Source organism: Oncorhynchus nerka, linkage group LG17 (genome assembly GCF_034236695.1).
Source record: "Oncorhynchus nerka isolate Pitt River linkage group LG17, Oner_Uvic_2.0, whole genome shotgun sequence".
Classification (NCBI taxonomy): Eukaryota; Metazoa; Chordata; class Actinopteri; order Salmoniformes; family Salmonidae; genus Oncorhynchus; species Oncorhynchus nerka.
The window spans coordinates 14,969,892-14,993,217 of record NC_088412.1 but is presented as its reverse complement, the minus strand read 5'-3'; the positions used below and the strand labels follow the sequence as shown (position 1 = coordinate 14,993,217).

General features: G+C 52.2%; 1 protein-coding gene across 3 annotated transcripts in view; it reads right to left on the bottom strand.

The window, feature by feature from the left end:
- Nucleotides 1–23,326, bottom strand: part of LOC115144802 (ATP-binding cassette sub-family C member 8-like) — a 165,653-nt gene that overhangs the window by 20,854 nt on the left and 121,473 nt on the right. For 2 of the 3 annotated variants that reach the window (XM_065002992.1, XM_065002993.1), the window contains exons 26-36: nt 19,622–19,788; nt 19,055–19,124; nt 18,691–18,848; nt 17,188–17,280; nt 16,985–17,087; nt 16,325–16,438; nt 15,730–15,850; nt 4,393–4,523; nt 4,116–4,194; nt 3,900–4,008; nt 2,494–2,597 (exon numbers count right to left, since the gene is read on the bottom strand). In XM_065002992.1, the coding sequence (XP_064859064.1) occupies nt 2,494–2,597; nt 3,900–4,008; nt 4,116–4,194; nt 4,393–4,523; nt 15,730–15,850; nt 16,325–16,438; nt 16,985–17,087; nt 17,188–17,280; nt 18,691–18,848; nt 19,055–19,124; nt 19,622–19,788 (1,249 nt within the window). Of the gene's footprint in view, nt 1–2,041; nt 2,371–2,493; nt 2,598–3,899; nt 4,009–4,115; nt 4,195–4,392; nt 4,524–15,729; nt 15,851–16,324; nt 16,439–16,984; nt 17,088–17,187; nt 17,281–18,690; nt 18,849–19,054; nt 19,125–19,621; nt 19,789–23,326 lie in introns of those variants that run through there. The other variant, XM_065002994.1, reaches the window with a different exon arrangement.

Here is a 23,326-nt window from a genome sequence, read left to right as displayed (position 1 = left end):
GTGTTAATCCAGGGCTTTTCATTGGGAAAGAAGTGAACCTTCAATGTGTGGACAACGTTGTCGTTGCATTTCCTAATAAAGCTAATAAAGATGGAGGTGGTTAGCTTGTCAATGTTATCGGCAGAGTCCTGAAACATATTCTAATCAGCGCTAGTAAAGCAGTCCTCTAGGATAATCTCTGATTCTAGAGACCATTTCTCAATGGAGCAAGTCATGGGTAATTCCTGTTTGAGCTTCTGCTTGTAAACAGGAAGCAGGGGTATGAAGTCATGCTCTGATTTGCTGAATGGCGGACGAGGGAGGGCCTTGTATAATTGCTTGTGGGTAGAAAAACTGTGGTCTAGGACTTTATCGCCGCTAGTGGCGAGGGAGACGTGTTGATGGATATTGAGTATCGCGTGTCATTAATGATGTGGAATTAAAATTGCCAGCAACCAGAACCAGCTTTTGGATGTAAGTTTTCCTGCTTGTTTATTGCCTCATACAGTTTGTTAAGTACCAGCTTGTTATTCTTCTTATCCTGAAGTGGAATGTCTACAACAGTCATGATAACGGCTGAAAACTCCCTCGGGGAGGTGGAAGGTCTCGGCATTTGACCATCAGGTATTCCAAGACGGGTGAACAATGGGTCGACACTTGCACTGCTCGAATCAGTACATCTGTTGATGAAGAGGCAAACCCCTCCCCCCCTCGTTTTCCCTGACTCCACTGTCCTGTCCGCCCGGTGAATGGAGAATCCATTGAGTTGAATAGCCATGGGGTGTATATACTGTAAGTCGAGACCAGGGCAGATAAATTGAAGCTGGAATTGAGGTAACTGCCGATCTGATGTTCAAAAGTACTTGTCGATTGTAATAAATAATAGAGGATACATTTTGGGAAAATAAAGTACAAAATAATCACAAAATAGCAAAGTTAAGTTGGAGCTTTCAAAATGGTAACCAGCCAGTACGGCGCCATCTTATTGTACTGTAAGTGCTATTGTTACAGGGTTATTCTGTCTGCCGGACGGCGGTCAGTTCAAAGAGGGACGACACACGGGTGTCATTTAGATAAGAATTGTGATGATTAGATCCAAGAATGCAACTGTTCTTGCCTTTTGTGTTTTCACTAGCAAAGCGCTAAGACATGTTCGTTCAGGTTGGGCGTGACTTCCTGTTCGAATTTGGTATAATTGTTTTCTCTTCGACTATTCTGAATTGAAGACCAGGTTTAGCTATTTGTACCTAGACTCTGAATAATTGTATAATGGTGCAAGATAGACAGATGTTGATTCTAGTGATAGAAAGACATGTTGATACTAAGAGGTGACGTAAGGCTCCCTACCTTGACTAGATCCTCCAGAGATGCACAGGGCCTGTTGCATTTATTCACAAAACATTGAAGTCTGATTGATGAATGTAGTTTATTATATTCAACATAATTCTACATAATGGTGACCCTTCATCCTCGGTCGATGTAGAATTGATTGATGCTTATTTATACAACCCTGTTAGGCCTCACTCCCCCCTGTCTGAGATATCTACTGCAGCCCTCATTCTCCACATACAACACCCGTTCTGCCAGTCACATTCTGTTAAAGGTCCCCAAAGCACACACATCCCTGGGTCGCTCCTCTTTTCAGTTCGCTGCAGCTAGCGACTGGAACGAGCTGCAAAAAACACTTAAACTGAACATTTTTATCTCAGTCCCTTCATTCAAAGACTCAATCATGGACACTCTTACTGACAGTTGTGGCTGCTTCTCGTGATGTATTGTTGTCTCTTCCTTCTTGCCCTTTGTGCTGTTGTCTGTGCCCCATAATGTTTGTACCCTGTTTTGTGCTGCTACCATGTTGTGTTGCTGCCATGTTGTGTTGTCATGTTGTGTTGTTGACTTAGGTGTCTCTTTATATAGTGTTGTCTCTCTTGTTGTGATGTGTTTTGTCCTATATTTTAAATGTATGTTTATTTTGAATCCCAGCCACCGTCCCCGCAGGAGGCCGTCATTGTAAATAAACATTTGTTCTTAACTGACTTGCCTAGTTAAAAAAAAATTTTTTCCGTTTTTTAGACCAGAGGAAAGAGTGCCTCCTACTGGCCCTCCAACAACACTTCCAGCAGCATCTGGTCTCCCATCCAGGGACTGACCAGGATCAACCCTGCTTAGCTTCAGAAGCAAGCCAGCAGTGGTATGCAGGGTGGTCTCCCATCCAGGGACTGACCAGGACCAACCTTGCTTAGCTTCAGAAGCAAGCCAGCAGTGGGATGCAGGGTGGTCTCCCATCCAGGGACTGACCAGGACCAACCTTGCTTAGCTTCAGAAGCAAGCCAGCAGTGGGATGCAGGGTGGTCTCCCATCCAGGGACTGACCAGGACCAACCTTGCTTAGCTTCAGAAGCAAGCCAGCAGTGGGATGCAGGGTGGGATGCATGATAAAATAAATAGAAATAATTCCACCAAGCTAAACAAGCTAGAACTTCAGAGAATGAACGCACACACACACACTCCTTACCCAGTCCTCCTGGTAAAGTCTTGACTACAGGTTTGAGCTGAGCGATCTCCAGAGCCTCCCACAGCATATCGTCTGTAGCCTTCATCTCTGGGTCCAGGTTAAACCTGACAAACAAACACACACACACACACATACACACACACCTTACAACAGGGTCATAGGACTGGGCCAGTAGAACAATCTAATATCAAATCAAATCAAATGTATTTATATAGCCCTTCGTACATCAGCTGATATCTCAAAGTGCTGTACAGAAACCCAGCCTAAAACCCCAAACAGCAAGCAATGCAGGTGTTGAAGCACCAACACAATCCAGTTTATACACCAGGTGGGTCTAATCCTGAATGTTGATTGGTTAAAACCGTATTCCAGCCGGTGTCTATTCCACAAGTTACCACCGGCTAAATCTATGGCGTTATGATGCCTATTTACTCCGTTCCATCTTTGCAATCCACTGTCTCATCAGCCCAGCCAGGCAATTTATAAACTTGATCTCCATTATAAAAAGCATCTAGAATAATCTAATCTAATAATATAAAGTATATAGTGTATAACTAACACACACACACACACACAAGCACACTCCTTACCACAGGGTCATAGGACTGGACCAGTAGTACATTTTATTAACCTATACCAGTAGGATTTGATACAGGCTAACCGACTACTTCAAATCCCACCCATGTACTGTGTGAAAGGAGTATGCATTATTTACTGTTCTCGCCAGGACGTTTTCTATTGTTTCATCCTCTATTCATAGTATTCTTTCTTATATTACTTTTCTTTTCTGTTTTCTGTTGGGCTTGTTCTCGATGCATCTACAACATGATAATGCTTTGGAGCGCTCCAAAAATAAATGACTAGTGTTGAGTTTTTCACAGAGATGCGTCTGGTTATCAGACACCTCCTAAGATGACATTCTCTGTGTTGAAACTCTCACAAGTTTCAACAGTCGGCCAACTGATCCAGTTACAAGTAGCGCCTGTCTCTCTTTTCCCCTCGTAAAACAACTCACACTCGGCAGTGTGGCGTGGCTGCTGCTGGGAGTACAACATTACTCTCAATACTTTTGGCTTAACTTCCTGTATGCTGTCTCAATGTTCTTCACTCTTGGTACTACAGGCTTTCGTGCCAGCCCAGCCCTAGAACTCCTGAATCAGCTAATACAGGTTTTGCTGATGAGTTGATTGATGGAATCATGGGTAATGGTGCTGATGAGTTGATTGATGGCATCATGGGTTATGGTGCTGATGAGTTGATTGATGGCATCATGGGTTATGGTGCTGATGAGTTGATTGATGTGATCATGTGTAATGGTGCTGGCCATGCTGAAGACACTGTTGCTCCTCCAGAACCAGGAGAAAAACACTGATCTTGATGAAACCGTAGTGTGGGGGTTCTCTTACCGGATGGTTCCGCTGAATAAGATGGGGTCCTGGAGGATGATGGAGAATCTAGACCTCAGAGTCTGCAGAGGCAGCTTGGCGATGTCAATGTCATCTATGATGATACGCCCTGTTTGGAGAGAAGACCAGCTGTGTTAAAATGACCCAGTTAATAAACCTAAGTCCAATAAAAACATTAGTTGTAGTATCGTCATAGTAACAGTTGGCAGTGTCTACCCTCGAACATGTCGACCATGCGGAAGAAGGCCAAGGAGAAAGAAGACTTCCCACTTCCTGTCCTACCACAGATCCCCACCTGGAAACCACAGGAAGACAGTTTGTTTGATGGCACATCATCTTCATCATCATCGTCATCATACTCACCGTCATCATCATCATCATCACTATCACTGCACAAAACTGCTCTACACTGTCTTTCATTAGCTACAGTTAATTCCCTTAATTTTATTTTTTTCTCTCACTCCCCCATTCATTCTGTGTGACTGTATGTTACCTTCTGTCCAGGGCTGATGTGTGCGTTGACTTGTTTGAGGACAGGTTTCAGGGTGGTGTCGTAACGCACACTCAGGTTCTGGATCTGAATCTCTCCTTGCCGTGGCCAGCCATCCGGCACCTGAGATGCAGCTAGAGGGAGGGAATGAGAGGGAGAGACAGGTGAGACGGACAGAGAGAGGGAGAGACAGGGAGAGACAGGTGAGATGGACAGAGAGAGGGAGAGACAGGTGAGATGGACAGAGAGAGGGAGAGACAGGTGAGACGGACAGAGAGAGGGAGAGACAGGTGAGACGGACAGAGAGAGGGAGAGACAGGTGAGACGGACAGAGAGAGGGAGAGACAGGTGAGACGGACAGAGAGAGGGAGAGACAGGTGAGACGGACAGAGAGAGGGAGAGACAGGTGAGACGGACAGAGAGAGGGAGAGACAGGTGAGAGGGACAGGGAGAGGGAGAGACAGGTGAGATGGACAGAGAGAGGGAGAGACAGGTGAGATGGACAGAGAGAGGGAGAGACAGGTGAGACGGACAGAGAGAGGGAGAGACAGGTGAGAGGGACAGGGAGAGGGAGAGACAGGTGAGATGGACAGAGAGAGGGAGAGACAGGTGAGATGGACAGAGAGAGGGAGAGACAGGTGAGACGGACAGAGAGAGGGAGAGACAGGTGAGACGGACAGAGAGAGGGAGAGACAGGTGAGATGGACAGAGAGAGGGAGAGACAGGTGAGACGGACAGAGAGAGGGAGAGACAGGTGAGATGGACAGAGAGAGGGAGAGACAGGTGAGAGGGACAGAGAGAGGGAGAGACAGGTGAGATGGACAGAGAGAGGGAGAGACAGGTGAGACAGACAGAGAGAGGGAGAGACAGGTGAGACGGACAGAGAGAGGGAGAGACAGGTGAGACGGACAGAGAGAGGGAGAGACAGGTGAGAGGGACAGGGAGAGGGAGAGAGAGGTGAGACGGACAGAGAGAGGGAGAGACAGGTGAGACGGACAGAGAGAGGGAGAGACAGGTGAGACGGACAGAGAGAGGGAGAGACAGGTGAGACGGACAGAGAGAGGGAGAGACAGGTGAGACGGACAGAGAGAGGGAGAGACAGGTGAGACGGACAGGGAGAGGGAGAGACAGGTGAGACGGACAGAGAGAGGGAGAGACAGGTGAGACGGACAAAGAGAGGGAGAGACAGGTGAGACGGACAGAGAGAGGGAGAGACAGGTGAGAGGGACAGAGAGAGGGAGAGACAGGTGAGAGGGACAGAGAGAGGGAGAGACAGGTGAGACGGACAGAGAGAGGGAGAGACAGGTGAGATGGACAGAGAGAGGGAGAGACGGGTGAGACGGACAGGGAGAGGGAGAGACGGGTGAGACGGACAGAGAGAGGGAGAGACGGGTGAGACGGACAGAGAGAGGGAGAGACGGGTGAGACGGACAGAGAGAGGGAGAGACAGGTGAGACGGACAGGGAGAGGGAGAGACAGGTGAGACGGACAGAGAGAGGGAGAGACAGGTGAGACGGACAGAGAGAGGGAGAGACAGGTGAGATGGACAGAGAGAGGGAGAGACGGGTGAGATGGACAGAGAGAGGGAGAGACGGGTGAGACGGACAGAGAGAGGGAGAGACAGGTGAGACGGACAGAGAGAGGGAGAGACAGGTGAGAGGGACAGGGAGAGGGAGAGACAGGTGAGACGGACAGAGAGAGGGAGAGACAGGTGAGACGGACAGAGAGAGGGAGAGACAGGTGAGAGGGACAGGGAGAGGGAGAGACAGGTGAGACGGACAAAGAGAGGGAGAGACAGGTGAGACGGACAGGGAGAGGGAGAGACAGGTGAGACGGACAGAGAGAGGGAGAGACAGGTGAGAGGGACAGAGAGAGGGAGAGACGGGTGAGACGGACAGAGAGAGGGAGAGACAGGTGAGACGGACAGAGAGAGGGAGAGACAGGTGAGACGGACAGGGAGAGGGAGAGACAGGTGAGAGGGACAGAGAGAGGGAGAGACAGGTGAGAGGGACAGAGAGAGGGAGAGACAGGTGAGACGGACAGAGAGAGGGAGAGACAGGTGAGATGGACAGAGAGAGGGAGAGACAGGTGAGACGGACAGAGAGAGGGAGAGACAGGTGAGACGGACAGAGAGAGGGAGAGACAGGTGAGACGGACAGAGAGAGGGAAGAGACGGGTGAGACGGACAGAGAGAGGGAGAGACAGGTGAGACGGACAGAGAGAGGGAGAGACGGGTGAGATGGACAGAGAGAGGGAGAGACAGGTGAGAGGGACAGAGAGAGGGAGAGACGGGTGAGACGGACAGAGAGAGGGAGAGACGGGTGAGACGGACAGAGAGAGGGAGAGACGGGTGAGACGGACAGAGAGAGGGAGAGACGGGGTGAGATGGACAGAGAGAGGGAGAGACAGGTGAGAGGGACAGAGAGAGGGAGAGACGGGTGAGACGGACAGAGAGAGGGAGAGACGGGTGAGACGGACAGAGAGAGGGAGAGACGGGTGAGACGGACAGAGAGAGGGAGAGACGGGTGAGACGGACAGAGAGAGGGAGAGACAGGTGAGAGGGACAGAGAGAGGGAGAGACAGGTGAGATGGACAGAGAGAGGGAGAGACAGGTGAGATGGACAGAGAGAGGGAGAGACACGAGTGAGATGGACAGAGAGAGGGAGAGACAGGTGAGATGGACAGAGAGAGGGAGAGACAGGTGAGATGGACAGAGAGAGGGAGAGACAGGTGAGATGGACAGAGAGAGGGAGAGACAGGTGAGATGGACAGAGAGAGGGAGAGACAGGTGAGATGGACAGAGAGAGGGAGAGACAGGTGAGATGGACAGAGAGAGGGAGAGACAGGTGAGATGGACAGAGAGAGGGAGAGACAGGTGAGATGGACAGAGAGAGGGAGAGACAGGTGAGACGGACAGGGAGAGGGAGAGACGAGTGAGATGGAGAGACAGGTGAGAGGGACAGAGAGAGGGAGAGACGGGTGAGACGGACAGAGAGAGGGAGAGACGGGTGAGACGGACAGAGAGAGGGAGAGACGGGTGAGACGGACAGAGAGAGGGAGAGACGGGTGAGACGGACAGAGAGAGGGAGAGACGGGTGAGATGGACAGAGAGAGGGAGAGACAGGTGAGACGGACAGAGAGAGGGAGAGACGGGTGAGACGGACAGAGAGAGGGAGAGACGGGTGAGACGGACAGAGAGAGGGAGAGACGGGTGAGACGGACAGAGAGAGGGAGAGACGGGTGAGACGGACAGAGAGAGGGAGAGACGGGTGAGACGGACAGAGAGAGGGAGAGACGGGTGAGATGGACAGAGAGAGGGAGAGACAGGTGAGATGGACAGAGAGAGGGAGAGACAGGTGAGACGGACAAAGAGAGGGAGAGACAGGTGAGACGGACAAAGAGAGGGAGAGACAGGTGAGACGGACAGGAGAGGGAGAGACGGGTGAGATGGAGAGACAGGTGAGAGGGACAGAGAGAGGGAGAGACGGGTGAGACGGACAGAGAGAGGGAGAGACGGGTGAGACGGACAGAGAGAGGGAGAGACGGGTGAGACGGACAGAGAGAGGGAGAGACGGGTGAGATGGACAGAGAGAGGGAGAGACAGGTGAGATGGACAGAGAGAGGGAGAGACAGGTGAGATGGACAGAGAGAGGGAGAGACAGGTGAGAGGGACAGAGAGGGCGAGACGGGTGAGATGGACAGAGAGAGGGAGAGACGGGTGAGACGGACAGAGAGAGGGAGAGACGGGTGAGACGGACAGAGAGAGGGAGAGACGGGTGAGACGGACAGAGAGAGGGAGAGACGGGTGAGATGGACAGAGAGAGGGAGAGACAGGTGAGATGGACAGAGAGAGGGAGAGACAGGTGAGACGGACAAAGAGAGGGAGAGACAGGTGAGACGGACAAAGAGAGGGAGAGACAGGTGAGACGGACAGGGAGAGGGAGAGACGGGTGAGATGGAGAGACAGGTGAGAGGGACAGAGAGAGGGAGAGACGGGTGAGACGGACAGAGAGAGGGAGAGACGGGTGAGACGGACAGAGAGAGGGAGAGACGGGTGAGACGGACAGAGAGAGGGAGAGACGGGTGAGATGGACAGAGAGAGGGAGAGACGGGTGAGATGGACAGAGAGAGGGAGAGACAGGTGAGATGGACAGAGAGAGGGAGAGACAGGTGAGAGGGACAGAGAGAGGGCGAGACGGGTGAGATGGACAGAGAGAGGGAGAGACGGGTGAGATGGACAGAGAGAGGGAGAGACGGGTGAGACGGACAGAGAGAGGGAGAGAAGGGTGAGACGGACAGAGAGAGGGAGAGACGGGTGAGATGGACAGAGAGAGGGAGAGACGGGTGAGATGGACAGAGAGAGGGAGAGACAGGTGAGATGGACAGAGAGAGGGAGAGGTGAGATGGACAGAGAGAGGGAGAGACAGGTGAGAGGGACAGAGAGAGGGCGAGACGGGTGAGATGGAGAGACAGGTGAGAGGGACAGAGAGAGGGCGAGACGAGTGAGATGGAGAGACAGGTGAGAGGGACAGAGAGAGGGAGAGACGGGTGAGACGGACAGAGAGAGGGAGAGACAGGTGAGATGGACAGAGAGAGGGAGAGACGGGTGAGATGGACAGAGAGAGGGAGAGACGGGTGAGATGGAGAGACAGGTGAGAGGGACAGAGAGAGGGAGAGACGAGTGAGATGGAGAGACAGGTGAGAGGGACAGAGAGAGGGAGAGACGGGTGAGACGGACAGAGAGAGGGAGAGACGAGTGAGATGGAGAGACAGGTGAGAGGGACAGAGAGAGGGAGAGACAGAGAGAGGGAGAGGGTGAGACGGACAGAGAGAGGGAGAGACGGGGTGACGGACGGACAGAGAGAGGGAGAGACGGGTGAGACGGACAGAGAGAGGGAGAGACGGCTGAGACGGACAGAGAGAGGGAGAGACGGGTGAGACGGACAGAGAGAGGGAGAGACGGGTGAGATGGACAGAGAGAGGGAGAGACAGGTGAGATGGACAGAGAGAGGGAGAGACAGGTGAGATGGACAGAGAGAGGGAGAGACGAGTGAGATGGACAGAGAGAGGGAGAGACAGGTGAGATGGACAGAGAGAGGGAGAGACAGGTGAGATGGACAGAGAGAGGGAGAGACAGGTGAGATGGACAGAGAGAGAGGGAGAGACAGGTGAGATGGACAGAGAGAGGGAGAGACAGGTGAGATGGACAGAGAGAGGGAGAGACAGGTGAGATGGACAGAGAGAGGGAGAGACAGGTGAGATGGACAGAGAGAGGGAGAGACAGGTGAGATGGACAGAGAGAGGGAGAGACAGGTGAGACGGACAGGGAGAGGGAGAGACGAGTGAGATGGAGAGACAGAGACAGGTGAGAGGGACAGAGAGAGGGAGAGACGGGTGAGACGGACAGAGAGAGGGAGAGACGGGTGAGACGGACAGAGAGAGGGAGAGACGGGTGAGACGGACAGAGAGAGAGGGAGAGACGGGGTGAGACGGACAGAGAGAGGGAGAGACGGGGTGAGATGGACAGAGAGAGGGAGAGACAGGTGAGACGGACAGAGAGAGGGAGAGACGGGTGAGACGGACAGAGAGAGGGAGAGACGGGTGAGACGGACAGAGAGAGGGAGAGACGGGTGAGACGGACAGAGAGAGGGAGAGACGGGTGAGATGGACAGAGAGAGGGAGAGACGGGTGAGACGGACAGAGAGAGGGAGAGACGGGTGAGATGGACAGAGAGAGGGAGAGACAGGTGAGATGGACAGAGAGAGGGAGAGACAGGTGAGACGGACAAAGAGAGGGAGAGACAGGTGAGACGGACAAAGAGAGGGAGAGACAGGTGAGACGGACAGGGAGAGGGAGAGACGGGTGAGATGGAGAGACAGGTGAGAGGGACAGAGAGAGGGAGAGACGGGGTGAGACGGACAGAGAGAGGGAGAGACGGGGTGAGACGGACAGAGAGAGGGAGAGACGGGTGAGACGGACAGAGAGAGGGAGAGACGGGTGAGATGGACAGAGAGAGGGAGAGACAGGTGAGATGGACAGAGAGAGGGAGAGACAGGTGAGATGGACAGAGAGAGGGAGAGACAGGTGAGAGGGACAGAGAGAGGGCGAGACGGGTGAGATGGACAGAGAGAGGGAGAGACGGGTGAGATGGACAGAGAGAGGGAGAGACGGGTGAGACGGACAGAGAGAGGGAGAGAAGCGTGAGACGGACAGAGAGAGGGAGAGACGGGTGAGACGGACAGAGAGAGGGAGAGACGGGTGAGATGGACAGAGAGAGGGAGAGACAGGTGAGACGGACAGAGAGAGGGAGAGAGAGGTGAGATGGACAGAGAGAGGGAGAGACAGGTGAGAGGGACAGAGAGAGGGCGAGACGGGTGAGATGGAGAGACAGGTGAGAGGGACAGAGAGAGGGCGAGACGAGTGAGATGGAGAGACAGGTGAGAGGGACAGAGAGAGGGAGAGACGGGTGAGACGGACAGAGAGAGGGAGAGACGGGTGAGACGGACAGAGAGAGGGAGAGACGGCTGAGACGGACAGAGAGAGGGAGAGACGGGTGAGACGGACAGAGAGAGGGAGAGACGGGTGAGATGGACAGAGAGAGGGAGAGACAGGTGAGACGGACAGAGAGAGGGAGAGACAGGTGAGATGGACAGAGAGAGGGAGAGACGGGTGAGATGGACAGAGAGAGGGAGAGACGGGTGAGATGGAGAGACAGGTGAGAGGGACAGAGAGAGGGAGAGACGAGTGAGATGGAGAGACAGGTGAGAGGGACAGAGAGAGGGAGAGACGGGTGAGACGGACAGAGAGAGGGAGAGACGAGTGAGATGGAGAGACAGGTGAGAGGGACAGAGAGAGGGAGAGACGGGTGAGACGGACAGAGAGAGGGAGAGACGGGTGAGACGGACAGAGAGAGGGAGAGACGGGTGAGACGGACAGAGAGAGGGAGAGACGGGTGAGATGGACAGAGAGAGGGAGAGACAGGTGAGATGGACAGAGAGAGGGAGAGACAGGTGAGATGGACAGAGAGAGGGAGAGACGGGTGAGAGGGACAGAGAGAGGGCGAGACGGGTGAGATGGACAGAGAGAAGGAGAGACGGGTGAGATGGACAGAGAGAGGGAGAGACAGGTGAGACGGACAGAGAGAGGGAGAGACGAGTGAGATGGAGAGACAGGTGAGAGGGACAGAGACGGAGGAGAGACGGGTGAGATGGACAGAGAGAGGGAGAGACAGGTGAGACGGACAGAGAGAGGGCGAGACGGGTGAGATGGACAGAGAGAGGGAGAGACGGGTGAGAGGGACAGAGAGAGGGCGAGACGGGTGAGATGGACAGAGAGAGGGAGAGACAGGTGAGACGGACAGAGAGAGGGCGAGACGGGTGAGATGGACAGAGAGAGGGAGAGACGGGTGAGATGGACAGAGAGAGGGAGAGACAGGTGAGACGGACAGAGAGAGGGGAGAGACGGGTGAGACGGACAGAGAGAGGGAGAGACGGGTGAGACGGACAGAGAGAGGGAGAGACGGGTGAGATGGACAGAGAGAGGGAGAGACAGGTGAGATGGACAGAGAGAGGGAGAGACAGGTGAGATGGACAGAGAGAGGGAGAGACAGGTGAGATGGACAGAGAGAGGGAGAGACAGGTGAGATGGACAGAGAGAGGGAGAGACAGGTGAGATGGACAGAGAGAGGGAGAGACAGGTGAGATGGACAGAGAGAGGGAGAGACGGGTGAGATGGACAGAGAGAAGGAGAGACAGGTGAGATGGACAGAGAGAGGGAGAGACAGGTGAGACGGACAGAGAGAGGGAGAGACGAGTGAGATGGAGAGACAGGTGAGAGGGACAGAGAGAGGGAGAGACGGGTGAGACGGACAGAGAGAGGGAGAGACGGGTGAGACGGACAGAGAGAGGGAGAGACGGGTGAGACGGACAGAGAGAGAGGGAGAGACGGGTGAGACGGACAGAGAGAGGGAGAGACGGGTGAGATGGACAGAGAGAGGGAGAGACAGGTGAGACGGACAGAGAGAGGGAGAGACGGGTGAGATGGACAGAGAGAGGGGGAGAGACGGGTGAGACGGACAGAGAGAGGGAGAGACGGGTGAGACGGACAGAGAGAGGGAGAGACGGGTGAGACGGACAGAGAGAGGGAGAGACGGGTGAGACGGACAGAGAGAGGGAGAGACGGGTGAGATGGACAGAGAGAGGGAGAGACAGGTGAGTTGGACAGAGAGAGGGAGAGACAGGTGAGACGGACAGAGAGAGGGAGAGACAGGTGAGACGGACAGAGAGAGGGAGAGACAGGTGAGAGGGACAGAGAGAGGGAGAGACGGGTGAGATGGAGAGACAGGTGAGACGGACAGAGAGAGGGAGAGACAGGTGAGACGGGCAAAGAGAGGGAGAGACAGGTGAGACGGACAGGGAGAGGGAGAGACGAGTGAGATGGAGAGACAGGTGAGAGGGACAGAGAGAGGGAGAGACGGGTGAGACGGACAGAGAGAGGGAGAGACGGGTGAGACGGACAGAGAGAGGGAGAGACGGGTGAGACGGACAGAGAGAGGGAGAGACGGGTGAGACGGACAGAGAGAGGGAGAGACGGGTGAGACGGACAGAGAGAGGGAGAGACGGGTGAGACGGACAGAGAGAGGGAGAGACGGGTGAGACGGACAGAGAGAGGGAGAGACAGGTGAGACGGACAAAGAGAGGGAGAGACAGGTGAGAGGGACAGAGAGAGGGAGAGACAGGTGAGAGGGACAGAGAGAGGGAGAGACAGGTGAGAGGGACAGAGAGAGGGAGAGACAGGTGAGACGGACAGAGAGAGGGAGAGACAGGTGAGAGGGACAGGGAGAGGGAGAGACAGGTGAGAGGGACAGAGAGAGGGAGAGACAGGTGAGAGGGACAGAGAGAGGGCGAGACGGGTGAGATGGAGAGACAGGTGAGACGGACAGAGAGAGGGCGAGACAGGTGAGACGGACAGAGAGAGGGAGAGACAGGTGAGAGGGACAGAGAGAGGGCGAGACGGGTGAGATGGACAGAGAGAGGGCGAGACAGGTGAGACGGACAGAGAGAGGGAGAGACAGGTGAGAGGGACAGAGAGAGGGCGAGACGGGTGAGACGGACAGAGAGAGGGAGAGACAGGTGAGAGGGACAGAGAGAGGGAGAGACGAGTGAGATGGAGAGACAGGTGAGACGGACAGAGAGAGGGAGAGACGGGTGAGAGGGACAGAGAGAGGGAGAGACGGGTGAGATGGACAGAGAGAGGGAGAGACAGGTGAGAGGGACAGAGAGAGGGAGAGACAGGTGAGAGGGACAGAGAGAGGGAGAGACAGGAGAGAGGGACAGACAGGTGAGAGGGACAGAGAGAGGGAGAGACAGGTGAGACGGACAGAGAGAGGGAGAGACAGGTGAGAGGGACAGAGAGAGGGAGAGACGAGTGAGATGGAGAGACAGGTGAGACGGACAGAGAGAGGGAGAGACAGGTGAGAGGGACAGGGAGAGGGAGAGACAGGTGAGAGGGACAGAGAGAGGGAGAGACAGGTGAGAGGGACAGAGAGAGGGCGAGACGGGTGAGATGGAGAGACAGGTGAGACGGACAGAGAGAGGGCGAGACAGGTGAGACGGACAGAGAGAGGGAGAGACAGGTGAGAGGGACAGAGAGAGGGCGAGACGGGTGAGATGGACAGAGAGAGGGCGAGACAGGTGAGACGGACAGAGAGAGGGAGAGACAGGTGAGAGGGACAGAGAGAGGGAGAGACGTGTGAGATGGAGAGACAGGTGAGACGGACAGAGAGAGGGAGAGACGGGTGAGAGGGACAGAGAGAGGGAGAGACGGGTGAGATGGACAGAGAGAGGGAGAGACAGGTGAGAGGGACAGAGAGAGGGAGAGACAGGTGAGAGGGACAGAGAGAGGGAGAGACAGGTGAGATGGACAGAGAGAGGGAGAGACAGGTGAGATGGACAGAGAGAGGGAGAGACGGGTGAGATGGACAGAGAGAGGGAGAGACAGGTGAGAGGGACAGAGAGAGGGCGAGACGGGTGAGATGGACAGAGAGAGGGAGAGACGGGTGAGATGGACAGAGAGAGGGAGAGACAGGTGAGATGGACAGAGAGAGGGAGAGACAGGTGAGAGGGACAGAGAGAGGGCGAGACGGGTGAGATGGACAGAGAGAGGGAGAGACCGGTGAGAGGGGGAAAAATTGGAATAGAGAGAACTGCACTGTGGCGACAAGTCATACTGGGATGTTCCATGTTCCACTGTCCTTCACACGTTTCAAGCCAGGTTGGGAATAAGCCTTAAAGAATCCATGGTAGGGGGAAACAGCGCCGCTGGCCACCATTATTGTTTTTGTTGCTGAGCTGAGGAGCGTTGTGCAGTTGTGTGCGTTGTGCATGTTAAAAACATTGCACTACATATTGTGTTCTTCTATCAAGCGTGCGAAGATGTCAGAGGGGGAAAAACGGTGTTTGTTGTTTGCAGTAACTTCTTTGTCGGCGTTATATCGCAAACGGATGTGGCTTTTTCACCACTAAGGATTCCAGCTTTAACTTCATTACTCAGGACTAGAACCATCCTAGTGTGCCCGAGACATAGGCAGAGGTTAAATTGAGCCAGAACTACCCGGTTTGGGCTGGAGCTAGGGTTAAGGTTGGGGTTGTGTTTGTGGCTGGGGTTAGGGTTTTGGTTTAGGGTTGGGGTTTTGGTTTAGGGTTGGGGTTGTGTTTGTGGCTAGGGTTAGGGTTTTGGCTAGGTTTAGGGTTGGGGTTGTTTTTGTGGCTAGGGTTAGGGCTGTGTTAAGTTGAACTAAGAGGTAGTACTGTACTAAGGTTAGACTTAGGCCTGGAGCTAAGAGGTAGTACTGTACTAGGGTTAGACTTAGGCCTGGAGCTAAGAGGTAGTACTGTACTAAGGTTAGACTTAGGTCTGGAGCTAAGAGGTAGTACTATACTAAGGTTAGACTTAGGCCTGGAGCTAAGAGGGAGTACTGTACTAGGGTTAGACTTAGGCCTGGAGCTAAGCGGTAGTACTGTACTAAGGTTAGACTTAGGCCTGGAGCTAAGAGGTAGTACTGTACTAGGGTTAGACTTAGTACAGTACTACCTCTTAGCTCCAGACCTAAGGTTAGACTTAGGCCTGGAGCTAAGAGGTAGTACTGTACTAAGGTTAGACTTAGGCCTGGAGCTAAGCGGTAGTACTGTACTAAGGTTAGACTTAGGCCTGGAGCTAAGAGGTAGTACTGTACTAAGGTTAGACTTAGGCCTGGAGCTAAGAGGTAGTACTGTACTAAGGTTAGGGTTGTGTTAAGTTCAGCTAAGCGGTAGTACTGTACTAAGGTTAGACTGTACGAACCCATCAGTCCCTCGTAGTTCTCAGGCTCAGTCTTCAGCAGGCCGTTGATCCTCTTGACTGAACCCAGCTGAACCTCCATGTCTGCCAGGTTCCGCACCATCCAGTTCAGGTAGTTGGATACCTGGGACAGAGACACAGACAGGTAGTGTAACAGGAAGGGGAGGTTTGATTGGTTTAGAGCCTCAACCTGACAACTCGTCCTGAATTCAGCTGCTCTATTGATTGTTCAGTAAATTCAGTCTGAAACTGACATCCTAGAAATCCTTTGTGCGGATTTCAAATTCATCAGCGATTGGATCTTATCTAACAAATCTAACCAATAAGAGTGGCAAAGTTGATGACGTCATCATGTAGGCTGGCTTTGGCCCACAATCCCATCGGTTTCTGGGACCAATCAGAACGGTCAGAATGTGTTCCATTCTGTAAGACGTCGGGGAGATCAGATCCAGACTCTTCCTGGAGAAGAAACACAACGTGCCATTTGGCCGTAGCAACTCAGCCTCAGTCTTTCATCGAGAAATGTGTGACTACATTAGATCTTTGACCTTAGACACACACACACACACACACACACACACCCCAGAGCGGTCCTCACCATGAGTGTGTAGGTGAGTCCGAGTCCCACCAGGCCAGTGGAGAGGTGGTTGTACAGAGAGTTGCTGATGGAGGCCACGGCTGCTATCAGAACAACACAGGCTCCTACATACTCCTATAGGGGAACAGTATACATAGTCACCACACACAAACCTGTACACGTTTGGAGAGAAAACAAACAGTTAAAACTACATAGTCCAATAGAAATACAAAAAAACGCTCAGTATAAATCCATAGAATCCTGTCATATTCAAAGCTCCCATAGAGGGTGCAGTCACCCAATAGAATGAGAGCAGACGTAATAACTTAATCAACACGAACCATACCTTAGATACACCACACAGACAAGAGTTTAGTAGAGCAGACCATGCCTTAGATACACCACACAGACAAGAGTTTAGTAGAGCAGACCATGTCTTAGATACACCACACAGACAAGAGTTTAGTAGAGCAGACCATGCCTTAGATACACCACACAGACAAGAGTTTAGTAGAGCAGACCATGCCTTAGATACACCACACAGACAAGAGTTTAGTAGAGCAGACCATGCCTTAGATACACCACACAGACAAGAGTTTAGTAGAGCAGACCATGCCTTAGATACACCACACAGACAAGAGTTTAGTAGAGCAGAATGCATTATAGAGTAGACCTCATTACCATGCGGACCTCTAGCCAGCGATTGGCTGCTGTGAGGAAGAGAGATGCGATGTTGTTGGCATCAGTATACTCCAATAACCTCTGTCTGAACCTGGACTCGTACCTGGAGGAGAGACAATCACAGAGTAATATGTGTAAGTGGAGAAACACATAACTGCCTCGCTGGTCCAGATCAAAATGGATGTTGTTTAGAAAATCTTTACCTGAATGCCCGGATGGTGGTGAGGCCCTCCACTGTCTCTGAGAAGTGGGACAGGAGAGGGAGCTGGGTACTATCCTCCAACTGCTGGAGGTCCCTGACCAGAGAGAGAGAGATGGGGGGAAATAGGTAGAGAGAGAGAGAGAGAGAGAGAGAGAGAGAGAGAGAGAGAGAGAGAGAGAGAGCGAGATGGGGGGATAGGTAGAGAGAGAGAGAGGTGGGGGAGGAATAGATAGAGAGAGGGGGATAGGTAGAGAGAGGGGGGAATAGGTAGAGAGAGGGGGGGATAGGTAGAGAGAGAGGGGGAATAGGTAGAGGAGAGGGGGAATAGGTAGAGAGAGAGAGAGAGAGAGGTGGGGGGAGAATAGGTAGAGAGAGAGAGAGGGGTGGGGGAAATAGGAGAGAGAGAGGGAGGGGGAGAATAGGTAGAGAGATAGAGGTGGGGGGAGAAAATAGGTAGAGAGAGAGAAAGAGAGGGGGAGAGAGACGGGGAGAAAGGGAGAGAGGGGGAAAGGTAGAGAGAGAGAGAAAGAGAGGGGAGAGAGAAAGGGAGAGAGGGGGGAAATAGGTAGAGAGAGAGAAAGAGAGGGGGAGAGAGACAGGAAGAAAGGGAGAGAGAGAGACAGGGAGAAAGGGAGAGAGAGAGTAGGGAGAGAGACAGGAAGAAAGGGAGAGAGAGAGAGAGAGTAGGGAGAGAGCCAGGGAGAAAGGGAGAGAGAGTGTAGGGAGAGAGACAGGGAGAAAGGGAGAGAGAGAGGGGAGAAAGGGAGAGAGAGAGTAGGGAGAGAGATGGGGAGAAAGGGAGAGAGAGACGGGGAGAAAGGAGAGAGAGAGAAAGGGAGAGAGACGGGGAGAAAGGGAGAGAGACGGGGAGAAAGGGGAGAGAGAGGGGAGAAAGGGAGAGAGAGAGTAGGGAGAGAGATGGGGAGAAAGGGAGAGAGACGGGGAGAAAGAGAGAGAGTAGGGAGAGAGACAGGGAGAAAGGGAGAGAGAGAGAGTAGGGAGAGAGACGGGGAGAAAGGGAGAGAGATGGGGAGAAAGGGAGAGAGAGAGTAGGAGAGAGAGGGGAGAAAGGGAGAGAGACGGGGAGAAAGGGAGAGAGAGGAGAGACAGGGAGAAAGGAGAGAGAGAGAGAGGGAGAGAGAGGGGAGAAAGGGAGAGAGACGGGGAGAAAGGGAGAGAGAGAGTAGGGGAGAGACAGGGAGAAAGGGAGAGAGAGAGTAGGGAGAGAGACAGGGAGAAAGGGAGAGAGAGAGTAGGGAGAGAGACAGGGAGAGAGACGGGGAGAAAGGGAGAGAGAGAGTAGGGAGAGAGACGGGGAGAAAGGGAGAGAGAGAGTAGGGAGAGAGAGAGAGATACAAGATATAGAAATGGACAGAGGAAAAGGGGAGACATACTGTAACTAGCCCAGATGAGAACACTGCCCTTTGAATAAACTGATAAACTGAAGCAAAACAAGTGACAGAGATGTAAAAAAATATATATATATCCCAAACCAGGCACTCACCTGGAGGCAACCCGGAAGTACTTCTGTATGAAGTAGCAGGCGATGGCCAGGGGCACCAGAGCAATGAGGAACACAGGGGTCACATAGGAGATAACCCCCAGCGCCGACACACACAGCAGGGTGGAGCGACTCAGACACTCCAGGGTGGCAGGGATGTGCTGGGGACACAGCCACCAGTGAAACATTACATGACTACCATCTACCAGGAAAAGCAACCAAAGGGTTCACAGGCTGTAGCTACTTTGAAAACCACGAAGAAAAATAAGCAAAGTCTATTTGAGATTCATAGCATTTGAAAGTTCCAAGTCAGTGTGGTTGAGGCTCCTTCTAGTGTTAACACACAGAGAGGGTGGTGTAGACATACCTGGTCTATGGTGTTGGTGTCAGAGGAGAACCTGTTGAGGATGTTACCCAGGGGAGTGGTCTCAAACAGCCTGAAAGTGACAACCACACAGATCAACTACACCATAGTTTTACATCTTACTTTATTGTCCCTGAAAGTTTTCATGTTTTTACATGTTTTTACTGTTCGACAAGTACAACCTCAAGTGGAAGGATGAAGCTACTGGAATATCATCAATGTTTCTGTTACAGATTCTATTCCTCTGAGGGTTTTGAGGAATTGAATTTGAAAACAAGAAGACAATGAAAGTGATTATCCTTCTTGGCTGCCACCTTATCTAAAATGGTTCTGTACAGAGTCCCGACCACAAGGTCATTAGTTGTCTGGGATCTGTTACTGCAATGGCGTCGTCGTGGTTTCAGTGTGTGGAAGGCAGATGGACCTCTGGGTAATGGGGCGGTTCACAATGTATACAGTGTCTTACCTCGCTCCCCAGGATGATCGATCGTTACACACACAAACACAACTCACTCACTCACTCACTCACATGATGTGCACACACACACACACGCACACACACACCTTTACCTCATAGGTGCCAGTATGATCTTGCTGAGCAGGTTGTGGTGTAGTTCTTTGGCCACTCTCAGGCCTGTCCACTCTACAGCCACAGAGGTGACCAGACACAGAACGATGCCCAGACAGCACAGCACACTGAACACTGACAGGTACCACGAGTGGCTGAAACCACACTCCTACAGAGGGGAACACAGGGGAAATAGGCTTGATTAGAGAGCAGTGTGTGTGTGTGTGTGTGTGTGTGTGTGTGTGTGTGTGTGTGTGTGTGTGTGTGTGTGTGTCACACTCTGGGTTCATTAAAGAACTTATCACAAACCAAAATAACATCACACCCCTTCTCTCTCACACACCAATACTTAGTTCCCTCTGAGAGAAACCCTGAGCGCCACTGTAACGTCAACTCTAACCATGAATAATTAGCTGACTATGTTGTTACATGCATGAGTCACCAAGACTGTACTGACTTTGAACATTATGTTGGTCTCTCTCTCTCACTCACTCACTCACTCACTCACTCACTCACTCACTCACTCAGGAGGATAAAGTGACTCACAAGCCAAATAATTACTTCTATGTTTCTTTATTCAGCAGAACTTTTCCTTTATAGAGCCTGACAGAATGAATGGGATTCTAATTCAAGGTCAAAGACAACTCAAGGGGCCTCTGTGAGGAGAGGACTCTCGATGCTCTGGACGACCAGACTATACCGAGCCATCCAGGAAGACTCTCGTTGCTCTGGACGACCAGACTATACCGAGCCATCCAGGAAGACTCTCGTTGCTCTGGACGACCAGACTATACCGCGCCATCCAGGAAGACTCTCGTTGCTCTGGACGACCAGACTATACCGAGCCATCCAGGAAGACTCTCGTTGCTCTGGACGACCAGACTATACCGAGCCTCCAGGAAGACGACCAGACTATACCGAGCCATCCAGGAAGACTCTCGTTGCTCTGGACTATACCGAGCCATCCAGGAAGACTCTCGTTGCTCTGGACGCACCAGACTATACCGAGCCAGATACCGAGCCATCCAGGAAGACTCTCGTTGCTCTGGACTATACCGAGCCATCCAGGAAGACTCTCGTTGCTCTGGACGACCGTGCCAGCCAGGAAGACTCTCGTTGCTCTGGACGACCAGACTATACCGAGCCATCCAGGAAGACTCTCGTTGCTCTGGACGACCAGACTATACCGAGCCATCCAGGAAGACTCTCGTTGCTCTGGACGACCAGACTATACCGAGCCATCCAGGAAGACTCTCGTTGCTCCGAGCCATCCAGGAAGACTCTCGTTGCTCTGGACGACCAGACAATACCGAGCCATCCAGGAAGACTCTCGTTGCTCTGGACGACCAGACTATACCGAGCCATCCAGGAAGACTCTCGTTGCTCTGGACGACCAGACTATACCTAGCCATCCAGGAAGACTCTCGTTGCTCTGGACGACCAGACTATACCGCGCCATCCAGGAAGACTCTCGTTGTTCTGGACGACCAGACTATACCGAGCCATCCAGGATCACCAGGCTCTCGAGGCTCTCACCAACTGGCGGGCGTCTTCTCAGACATCTTAAACCTGTTCCTGTCCCAGGCTGTAGTCCCCATCTGCTTCAAGGAGACCACCATCTTCCCACTGCCCAAGAAAAACAAGACCCAAATGACTATCCCCCGTCGCACTCACCCCGGTCATCATGAAGTGCTTCAAGAGGCTGGTCATGGCCGGCCCACGTCAAGGCCAGCATGCCAGGCACACTGGGGCCATTCCAATTTGCCTACTTCACCAACAGATCCATGGAAGATGCCATTTCCATCGCTATTCACATGGCCGTAACACATCTGGACAAGAGGAACACCTATGTGAGAATGCTGTTCATTGACTACAGTTCAGCATTCAACACTATTGTTCCCTCCAAGCTCGACACCAAGCTCAGAGCCCCGGGTCTGGACACCCCACTCTGCAACTGGATCCTGGCCTTCCTGACCACAGGCTGTGAGGAATGGCAACAACACTTCCTCCACATTGACTCTTAACACAGGGGTCTCGCAGGGGCATGTCCTCAGCCATCTGCTGTAATCCCTGTTCACCCACTACTGCATGGCTTTGCACGACACCAACTCTATCATCAAGTTTGCTGACGACTCCACCTCTCCAGGCCTGACAACCAGCATCGACGAGTCAGTCTATAGAGGAGGTAACTGAACAGGAATTGTGGTGCCAGGACAACAAGCTCTCCCTCAACGTCAGCAAAACAAAGGCGTTGTTTGTAGACTTCAGGAAGCAGAGGCGGGAACATGCCTCGATCCACATCAACGGGACTGCAGTAGAGACAACACCACCACTCTTGTCAAGAGGGCACAGCAGCGCCTCGACTTCCTAAGTCGGCTGAAGAAATTTGCCCTGCCACCCCGGGTCCTCTTCAAAAACAACCACTGCACCACCGAGAGCTTCCTGACTGGTTGCATCACGGCCTGGTACGGGAATTGCTCCGTCCACAACCGCAAGGCCCTCCGGCGAGGGGTGAATGCTGCCCAGTACATCACTGGGACCGTGCTCCCACCCTTCCAGGACATCTACACTGGGATCTATGCTCCCACCCCAGCCACGAGCTGTTCCCCTTACCGTCGGGCAGACCTTATCATAGTTTGAGGTCTGATACTAACAGGCTCAAATACAGCTCCCATCTACAAGCCATCAGACTGCTGAACACTTGAACTGACCACCTGCTCTGATTCTCTGCACCTTAGCACATGTGAACTCACTCGCGCACACACACACATGCACGCACGCACGCACGCACACACACACACACGCACACACACACACATCACATCTGCTGGTACCAGACTCTTAATATGATTGCTAAATACTGTACAATTTAAACACTTGCCCCCCAATCCCCCCTTTCCCAAAACGCGTGTAAATATTCGACTATAAATGGTGTCTTCCTGTATTATACTTATGCTAAAATGTTTATTCTATTCTACTGAGCCACTTACTTTATGTTCCTAGTCTTGTCTTTTATTAGTTCTTATTGTTGTTGGATTGTCCAGAAGGAACCTGCAACTAAGCATTTCGTTGGTAGGTGTATACCGTACATTTGACTTATACAACCTTAAGTGTTTAAAATCACGTTTTTAAAATGTTTTATCTTTTGATGATGCCATCAGGTAGAACTATTTAACTTGATGTTTTGGGGTACAAAACATAGAAATGTGCCTTATCACAAATGCAAACCATGGTATTGTGCAGGAGATAATGAAAATTAGGTTGAAAAGTGGTGGAATTGCCCTTCAATCTACAGTCGTGGCCAAAAGTTTTGAGAATGACACAAATATTAATTTTCACAAAGTCTGCTGCCTCAGTTTGTATGATGGCAATTTGCATATACTCCAGAATGTTATGAAGAGTAATCAGATGAATTGCAATTAATTGCATCCAGGAACAGTTTGGTGATGAACAATGCCTTTTCCAGCATGATGGAGCACCTTGCCATAAGGCAAAAGTGATAACTAAGTGGCCCGGGGAACAAAACATCAATATTTTGGGTCCATGGGCAGGAAACTCCCCAGAGCTTGTGGTCAGTCCTCCAGAGGCGGATGGACAAACAAAAACACACAAATTCTGACAAACTCCAAGCATTGATTATGCAAGAATGGGCTGCCATCAGTCAGGATGTGGCCCAGAAGTTAATTGACAGTATGCCAGGGCGGATT